At 38.8% G+C, this 10,461-nt stretch overlaps 1 protein-coding gene across 1 annotated transcript in view; it reads left to right on the plus strand.

Annotated features, from left to right (window-relative positions):
* LOC134210870 (transmembrane protein 170A-like) overlaps positions 1–10,211 on the plus strand; it is a 29,074-nt gene extending 18,863 nt beyond the window's left edge. Inside the window, 2 exon segments of the mRNA XM_062687255.1 lie at positions 7,955–8,743; positions 8,745–10,211. Coding sequence (XP_062543239.1) covers positions 8,492–8,743; positions 8,745–8,885 — 393 coding nt within the window. The 5' untranslated portion in view covers positions 7,955–8,491 and the 3' untranslated portion in view covers positions 8,886–10,211.
* The last annotated feature ends 250 nt before the right edge of the window (positions 10,212–10,461 follow it).

Below are 10,461 nucleotides of genomic sequence, written 5' to 3' on the forward strand. Positions count from 1 at the left end.
AGGAAGTTAAAAAGCAGGCCAAGTTCCAGTTGGAATGCAGACCCATTGAAGAAAAAAAGAGAAGAAGTGTGTCGTGATAGTCTATTTTATTCTACTCATGTGATAATAGCGCTTTTCTGGTTTATTTTTTCTACGTTACACAATAAGATCGTCAATTAAAAAAACTTGACAAAAACATCATTAGCATATTACAGTTTTGACGTACGTTGAATAGCTATAATAGCTACACGCGGTTATTTCCATTTATACATCAGTTCAGCTGCTGTAGTTGATAATCGGTTAACCGACTGGAATGTCTTATCGTTGCTGCCAACAGTTATCATGAATCATGCTTTCATTGGCTTACTTCGTTATCACCGAAGGAACCAGTGAACTCTAATCTATCTAACCGGACGCACCCATTGTAGTTTATAAAGACTCCAAGGGTTTCCGTAATCTTTCGAGTGCCGTTCATTTCAAACTTGAATATCATAATCAAGACAACCAGCATCATCCAGTCTTGCTAGGAATAAATTTACAACCCAGTTGAATGATTCGTGTTTGTTACTCAAGAGTAATTGGTGTTCCGCAAATGGAAGATCCACAACGAGTTATTCATAGCATTTTTTCACAGCAATTGTATGACACTTTACGTAGTCGCAATTCAATATGATATTAATATTTTCAATATATGATTCAATATATATTCAATATGATAATTGATAAACGTTATATAAAGATTTGACCTTAGTCTTTAAACTTAGATAAATGAATAATAGCATATGTGGTCCGTGGTCCGCCGTGCGGCGTAGTTTAATCTTGCAGGTATCACATGACCGCTGGACGGCTGCCATTTCCGAATGATGTTTCTGATCCTATTGATGAGTTGAATCCGGCCTTCCAATCACTTTAGTATACAATGGGTCGTATGAATAAAAAGTAGCAAAACTCAATGCTTGTAGTATCTACTCAAAAATAAAGTCCACAGAGAAAACTACATGTTTGATATGAATAAAGACATTTTCGAACTTATGGCATATGCTACATTCGAACTTAGCCTTTACTACAGTTTACTACCATTCACTACACGGAGAAACGTCAAAACAAAATAGACCCCATGATGACGATGATGATTTTATATATTTTTGGCGGCTAATCAACGAAAGACATGTCTGTTTTGTTTGTTTTCCCTAAATTGGACTTCCATTTTCAAGAACAAAGCCGATTCGCTTCGATTCTGATGAATAATCTTCATTTGAAACATGAGTAGCAACGTCTTGAGCAGACTACAAGAAATCAGTAGTAAACTCTTCTTTTATTCTTACCGAATCAGTTGTTTGTAGTATGTTCGAAATGTGTAGTGTAGTAAAGTCTCTTTTATTCATACGAACATGTTCCACAAGTGACGTTTACTACTGAAAATGTAGTAAATACGAACTTACTACTTTTTATTCATACGACCCAATGGAGCTCAGTAGACCAAAAATACTTTAACAGTATTTGAAAAAAAAAATCGATTGAAATTGTCCACCGTGTACTTTTCTTACGATCTTTGTTCGCTTGAAAGAATTGTAAAATGGGCATCGCAGTACTTCCTGTTTTAATGGCACTTTACACAACTTAACATGTTGGAGTAAAAGTGTATGGGCGACAATTTTCTGAATATTCTAAGGATTTATGCACATAAGGCATTAATGCTCTCATAGAAAAATATTAAAGTATTTAAATTCCCGTTTTTTTAGTGGCCACCAGTTATAATGATACGAAATTCATATCAATATGTGGCAGTTATGCTTAAGGCGTCATTTTACACATCAATATCAGCTATTCTGAATAGTTGGTAAGACTGGTGCTCTGGGCCTCCAGTAGCCTTGCGAGCAAAGGCGTAGGATTATCAATCCGGTTCGATTCTCGGTCCGGTCTAGGATGTTTTCGGGTTGGAAACATTCTCGACTCCCTGGCAGGGTTTGCATTCACTCTTTTGGGATCAATTCCTGGTAGTGATATATTCGAATTCAAGCTATTAGCTACTTTGAACATTTTGTTCACAGTTCTATTCTGTCCACAATCGCATGTTTGTCCCACATGAATAGGGAATCCAGCAAAGATGGGACTGATATGCGATCACAGGCATTATTGTCCTGAAATAGTGCGGATTCGGATTTACATATTCCATGACATGAGTAGAAATAATTATAAGATTCTCAAGTGAATTATAATTTTCTCAAAATGCGTGTAAAAGTTCATGGAGATTTTTTAAGCTTCAAGAGCCTCAAAGATATTAATTGGAGCGGAGCAACCATTGCGTGATTTTTTGACGCGATAATTTTCAGCCACGATTGATCAATGAATCAAATACAGTGGCTGGTTTCCTACCCGCCGCTGCCAGCACCAGGCGCTAACGTATATGTGAAAATAGCCAGCATGAGTTAACCATCCGAAGTTTGTATGGCGAAAGGCATCTAACGCGGGTTTTCTCAACAGTTGGAACTTTCAACGAAAAACTATTTGGTACCAGTTATGTAGGAAAGTGTCCGCTACCATGCCTACCAAATATTTTTTTGATTAAGGTGCTCATTTTCGAGATATTAAACATTAGATGCTTTTCGCCATACTGATTTCCAAAAGTTAACTCCTAGTGTGCCGCTGTAAGCACGCTCAAAGCAGGCGATTCATTGATAACGCTTCTTATTCGTCAATGGATCGTGCCATGAGCAAAAGAAACTTCGACATGAACATTATCAAATAGATTCACACCATGTTTGCAAAAAAAATCTCTTCAGAGCTGGGAAGTTCGTCTCTTACAGTATGGGCAACAAAAGGTTGCCCTCAGAGAGGGGTCCTATCCTCTTAGTTGTAGACGATCTTCTAGGTAGCTTTGAAGAAAAAGGTTTCGAGATTGTAGGCTTTGCTGATGATATTGTCATCATAGTGAGGGGGAAATTTAACAATTTCGTTTTAGAGAGAATGCAATGGGCTCTAAAATTTATCCATTTATGGTGTATTCAGGAAGGGCTTAGCATTAATCCGACAAAAATTGTAATTGTACTTGTACCATTCACTAGGGAGTGGAAATTTAATCTAAAAGCTCTAACGCTTGAAGGACTAGAAATTCAGCTTAGTGAACAGGTCAAATACTTGGGAGCCATTCTGGATTCCAAACTGAACTGGAATGCTTATATTGAGTGTGCGATCGGAAAGACAACCAGTGCCAGTGCCAACATTTGGAAGAAAATGAGGCTTGAGACCAAAAATGATTAATTGGATCTATACTTCCATTATTCGTCCAAAACTGACATATGCTGCTCTTGTATGGTGGCCAAAAACAAAAGAGGTTACTGCACAGAGGAAGCTGACAAAACTGCAAAGGTTAGTGTCCTTAGTGTTGGGAAAAACTCAAAATCTCAAAACTCATTAATGATTCAAATCAATCGTGAGTTGAAACGCATCAACTCAACACCTAAAAACTCATGGCTGAGTTGAATCATCGTAAGTTTTCTTTCGTTCTCCTTCGTTAAATACCGTTAATTGACGTTCGTCGCATAGAACAATGAATAGTCTTGCTTGTGTAAACAATAAATTGCCAGCAAATTGATTTTAAACACTTTTTAGAGAGTTTACGAGGTGAACCGGCCCAGGGCCGAAAACCTCACAAATAAAGATAATAATAATAACTTTTTAGAGAAAAAAAATTTTTTTTGCAAATGAGTAAAATGATGCGTTTTGGCATGAAAAACTCAGGCGTGATGCAAATCTTTTAATTCGCAAACGAGTTTGCTCGTGCGGGAGAGCTCGATGAGTGATTTTTATGAATGATTTTACCAACACTGGTGTCCATTGCGATAACGGGAGCAATGCGTAGCACTCCATCAAAATCGTTAGATGCAATTCTAAATCTGCTACCGTTGCATGAATTTGTGCAGTTAGAAGCGGAAAAGAATATCAAGTCAGGAGACATGAGTATTTCACAAAATTTTCAATATGGGCCATTGGCCATTCATATTCATGAATGGAGACTGGATAAAACCTGTGGAGAACTATGACATTACTTATAACATATAAAACCATCACGTATGGTTTCATATGTCGGAGGTCCCACTGTTCGGGACGGATCCATAAAATTCTATACAGATGGCTCAAAAATTGTAACAAAAAACGGGAGCAGGAATCTTCGGCCCTGGGATAGCGATCTCAGTGGCAATGGGAAACTAACCAACGGTGTTCCAATCGGAGATTTTTGCTATAATGTAATGTTATAATATCTGTGTAGAGAGAAAGTATAGATAGGTATGCAAATATTTGTATTTTCACAGACAGTCAAACGGCACTTAAAGCATTGAGTAGCTTTAAATATAAGTCAAAACTTGTCTGGGAATGCATTCTTTCATTACGAAAGGTGTGCCAAGAGAACTCGTAAATCTTTACTGGGTTCCAGGACACTGTGGAGGTAATGAAAAGGCAGACGAGCTTGCGAAACGAGGTTCAAACACACAGTTTATTGGCCCAGAACCTTTCTGCGGTATATCATACTGTACCATTAAAATGGAATTGAAATGCTGGAAAGCACACAAGACCAACTGGTTGGTTGCCGAAAAGTGTGCTAAGTTAAAGAGATTAATAATTCCCATTGTTTCAGTAACCGAAAAGCTCTTGGAGCTCAGCAAGAGAGCTCTTTGCACCTTTACTGGCCCAATAACCGGGCACTGCCAGAGCGGATATCATTTGAAAAATATTGGCCGGATTCAGAATGATATCTGTCGTTTCTGTAACATGGAACGTGGAATCTCGAAACATCTGATTTGCAGTTGTGATGCATTGCACAAGATTAGATCTAAATTTCTTTTATTAACTCAATTGTGCCGGACAGGGAAAAGACGCGTCTTAGGTTGTTTACTTGGCAAATGGTGATCAACCTACAAGATGCGAATTGTTAATAGTAAGCAGGGGTATACCACAAAAAATCAACTCAATGGACTCAGGGGTTATATGCCCCAACAACAACAACAAAAAAACATCTGTCAGTAATTGAATCAGTAATCAGGATGTTGATTCAGAATTTTCTTCAGAAGGTACTATATCTTTCACAAGATTTTTCAGTTTACTTCAGAATTCTCTCTAGAATTAGAAAAAAAAACAATGCCCAAACAATTTCGTAGAGCTCTTTCGATTGTTTTTAGAGTTCATCAACGAATTTTAGAAACCCTAAACTTTTCCCAAAAGTGTGTCTACATTGTATTAAAATTCCGCCAGGAAATCCTCAAGCATTTTACCATTGGTTTAGTAATAATTAGAGTCGATGTAGCTCCACTCTTCCTATGCTATGTTAATTCTTCACTATCTACCGGAACCTTTACAAACTCCTTCTATTTTTTGTAGATTTTTTCCGTGGGGTCATATTTTCATTTAAACCGAAGACTACAATCTACAATAAACAACTGACTTCTGACTTCAGTTTGAAATACTATTCTGTGTTTACTGTAATGGATTTATGTGAACTTGTAAGAATTTGCTGGTAGTTGATAAACGCCAATGAGATTGAGTAAGAATTCTTACCACGTAAATATACCTGAGAGCCCCCATTAAGATTACTCGGCATCCATGATAATACTTGCAAGAATTACTTTCGAAATTCGACAAATTCTTAATATTTTGCTTCTAAAGTTATCAAGTGTCCAGTATCTCAAGAACATGCAGAGATTTCCATATACTACTAATAATAAGGCTTTAATAGGAATTCTTTTTAATTTTCAGAACGCATTGTGAACTCTTTAAATTACTCACTAGCAGTGTTAGGAGAATTTCAAAAAATGAAGTGAAAATGAAATGAAACTCATGTGGTTGTCCAAGATTTTGTGACAGTGTATATGGTATACAAAAAAGCGTGACAAAGGGGGAAGGGGGGTTTGAAATCTCAAAAAGTAGTGGACGTCATTTTTGAATCACCCATTTGAATCAATTCCTGTCCTGTCCAGCAAATTTCCTGCTGCGCCACGACTACGAAGTTGCGGGGAAGTAGTTCGTCATAGACCTGGCGTAACCTGCGTAACCTTATTCGTCGCCTAGGTCTTGTATCGATTGTATCGAGTCGTACTGTCTCTTGTGGCGTTCGTAATTTTTGGTTTTACTGGCGGCTTATTGGGCCTTCTGTCTCGCCGGAGGATCGTCGTATTTGGTCTGTTTAGTGTCTCAACCAACACTATGATTTAGACTAGTTCGCTTTGAGCGGCACATAGTCGCTTTTGCGGAGCCTTCTTGCGGATACATGCAGTTTTTGCCTTTCCCGTACAACAAAGTTGTGCCGAAAGGCTATTTCACTCCGAGATCGAACTTTTTATAGAAGGCCCGGAGACCCATAGTGTTATATACCAATCGACTCTGCTCAACGAACTGAGCACATGTCTGTCTATCCTTGTGTATGTATGTGTGTGCACAAAAGCTAAGAAAAACATTAGACAACTTTTCATATAGTAATCCTTATCCGATTTTCTCGCAACAAGTTTTATTCGACAGAGGACAAAGCGTAGTTGATCACTATTGAATTTGATAACGATCGACCGTTGCGTTTAAAAGTTATAAAGAAAATGGTACATCGAACCGAGCCATATTAGCGCCATATAAGGTCTATGACTAAATGCGAGAAAGGCAGTATCACTACTCGGTGAATTAAATTGGTTTTTTTTATATAAGTTTAACAGAGGCCACTGTCAAATCTCACCACATATCAGGCAAGCCTCACACCTCGCAGTCAGCGTGACGGGCCCACGTTCGTCCATCAAGACGCTCCCATGCTTATCCCTGCGCATCTAGGCTCGTGGCAAGAAGCCTTTGACGAATAAGTTGAGCATCTGATAGTACTTGCGTGTTTTTCGAGAACCGTATAGTACAGCTGTTCCATCTCCTAGCACTCCGCGTCGTTTCTTCTCCTGAAAAAGTCGGGGGTCGGTTGAGGATAAGTGCCCGTTGAGTGACACTTTTTTCCGCGATTATTCCGTAAAAAACCCTGGGTGTCACCGTCTATAAAGTTCCACGTTCTTCCGGGTCCCTTGCTGCCGCCCGAATTGCGTCCTTCTCCTTCCAAATCTGTATGGACTGTTCGTCAAACCACTCGTTCCGTCGACTTCGTCCCACATACTGCAGCAGTCCTCTAGAGCAGTTTTGTGCTCATCCTCTTCCGACAACGTTGCCTCGAGGAGTCGCTGCACGTATGCATTGACAACGTCAGCTTGCTTTAGTCGCTCTAGGTCGTATCGAGGAGGCCATCGTCGGTATTGAATGTTGTTTATGATGGAGAGTTTTAGGCGCAGTTTAACCACTGACAAATAGTAGTAACATTGATGAAATTCCCGTCGTCCATGCGTTCAACGATCTTTTTGAACTCGAATCTATTCTATGCACGCGAGATGCTGATAAAGTAACTGAGCAGTGGTTTGTTCAGGAAATTGCTCTAGCTGGTACATCTGTTTGTCTGTAGCTCAGTCATCAGTAGATAGTGGTAAGAGTCGATGTTGGCGCAACGATAGGTCCTGAACATCTCACTCAGATGTTGGAAAAGTTTCGTCCATCATTCAGAACGTGAACAATTCGTAATTATCTTTCCAGTGGTATATTTGCATATCCTCCGAGGCGGCCATAATGAACGTCTCGGTAGACGTATTGCTCAGTTTTAAGACATCGCAGATAGGCCAAGGTCTGGGGATGCGTCGACAATAACAGAGTAAAAATTATATGCCTGGTGCACTTTATATGGGGCCGTACATTATTCTTGTGAAGCAGTGAAATTCCCCTAAATATTGCAGATTTGATTCTGAGACATTTTTATAAGATACTATTCATTCAAATATTATTTCAACTTTCCACCATTTGACTTCCATAGTCGTCTCACGTAAGAAAAGAAATTCGAAGCGTTCAATTAATTGTTCTATCTACATTCTTGAAAAACATCTCTATCATTATTTTATTTCTGCTTTCTTTATAGAAACACACGATGGTGCACAGTGGTGCGTGTATATCGCACTATCTGCTGCGACCACCACCGTCATCGTCAGCAACATCACAGCTGTATTCAACCGCCATCGTAGCCAGTAGCTGTCGCCGCCGGAAAACTGTCGTCTTTCGAGAGGCAACTATCACACCAACACCTCAGCTCAAAATCAGACGATCGTCAATTCAAGCAGCATCTGCCACACGAGAACAAAATCTAGGATCATTTGATCTGCCTCTACGAAAGCAACCGAAAGAGGTCCTATTGTCTACATTTGAGAGGGTCTCAAAACGATAGCAAAGCTACAGCAACTTGATTATTCGGGTTCACGTTGATTCCTGTCACCAAGGATTGCCCTGTGAGACTGTGATAGGGCCGGATCTCGGAGCGCGCATACTAACAAAAAACTAGCACATAGATTCGTGGTTCAGGAAAGGACTGAAGAGATTAGTAGTTTTAGGAGGAATCGTAGAATTTAAGGCAAACATTAGTAAAAGATAACCTAAGGGGCTATCTGATTCGGCATAAGCAATGTATTCCGAAACAATATCGGAATTGGACACGATAGCCAATGTGATCGGTCTGCGCGGCGTAGGAACAAGTACGTTAACCAAGTTTGTCGATATGTGGTACCACGTCTTCCTGTGGGCATTATTTTCATCGATTGTTATCCATACTGGTGCAGCGGTAATAGCATTCGTTACGCTGCGCAAGCACAAGTTCGGACGATTTTTCTCAATTTTCATCCTAGTAATGGGTGTTGTATCTCCGGTTGCCGGAGGCTTTCGTCAGTAGTGCCACCATTGCCTTTGTACATAGAGCCTCGAATTTACCGATGTCGCCAATTCTGGCGATGGTGTATGGCGTTGGTCAGACCCTACTGTCTGCTTGTATCGGGTTCACGCGTCTGTTGGCAACACTGTAATTGCCATTGGAGCTCCGCACCCTATGCTCAACTATGGTGGAAAGCATCACATTCAAATACAAATACATCCATACATGTAACGTGAACACATCTAAATTATTGTACTAGAGGAAATTCTAAATAGATCAAAAACACGTTAGCCATTTTACGATAGTTCAGTTTTTATCAAAATGCGCAAGAGAAGAAGAAAAAAAATCGAAAGGAATGAGAATCCTTTGGGATAACAATGCAAGGGCCATACAACACGAAGTGACGTGAGACATATAGCAGACGATTAAATATTTCAAGAAAACATATTGTTTTATGACAATGATGAAGCGACAGCTTTTCTGCTACGATGAGAAAAACAAGAAAACAAAGGAAAGACTAAATGGAATAAGGAAGACGGAGAAAAGAATGCAGAATGATTATTATACATAGTCAAAAAACAAAAAAAAAAAGAAATAGTGATATATACCTTAACAAATAATTGAACCTAATTAGTAGAAAAACTAAATGGAAAAAGAGCAAACCTAGTTAAAGCAAATCAAACGCCACTGAAGCAAACCTTAAATGTGCTATTTACCGACCATTATCATCATTATCACACATACAACTATCGAACATTATGCTTTGGATACATCACCTCGTTTGTGTTCTAACTTTCCCATTTTTATAAAGGACGCTGCTATATTGCTTCACAGGTCCTGCATATCTCTGTAATGTAGAATGGGTAAAATATCATGTTGACATGAACTTATTTATTTGTCATTTTACTGCTTTACTTCCACTTTCTATCTCTCTTTTGAGGTCACACAACCTCTCAACTATGTAATAGTCGTTATACATATATCCATAGGTTTGCCTTTTTTCTTGCAACTTGAATCCGGCTGTCCTCTCGACATTCTTTGTAGAAATGTAGACTAGTCTAGTAAAGAGTAAAATATTTTGAATATGTTCCAAAATTTTAGGTTTGTCTCTGCATATTTATTAGTAGGTAGGGAGGGCTTGTATGTATATTTTTGTTTATTTTATTATCGGCGAGGAAAAAATGGAGAGGGAGTGTCACAGTAAATCCAATAAAATACTAATAATTGTTAAGCAAAACAGTGGGAAATCAGTAATCGATACTTGGGGCGTGGTTTAAAAAACGAGCAATTGATTCATTCGGAAGGGAGTATAATTCAGAAAGGGGTAGCATATGGGACATTGTGTTTAAGCTTCCCAGGAGTATGGAAAACACAATTTCTGTCAGATGCTCGTCTTCTGCATAAAGAGATAAAATGGATCCGGTTTTAATCATACATATTAAATAAATAAAAGTCAATGAACCGATAGTAAAACATAGGTATCATCTGGTTAATATTTTCTGAAACAAATATTCCCTGATGTCTAAAAGCGATAGATTAAACGCATGTGGTAAGGCATGTGGTCGTGGTTCTGCAAAACCGCACTAAGTGTCTTTGACTTGTGATATATTGTTCATATGAGGAAATCAAAAATCAATTCAAACATTAATTCAAACGTTAATTTGTTGTAGGGTAGGAAGTCAGTGCTCAACGACGGATCAAATGTTTACCCTGAGACAAATCCTTGA

Source organism: Armigeres subalbatus, chromosome 2 (assembly GCF_024139115.2).
Source record: "Armigeres subalbatus isolate Guangzhou_Male chromosome 2, GZ_Asu_2, whole genome shotgun sequence".
Taxonomy (NCBI): Eukaryota; Metazoa; Arthropoda; class Insecta; order Diptera; family Culicidae; genus Armigeres; species Armigeres subalbatus.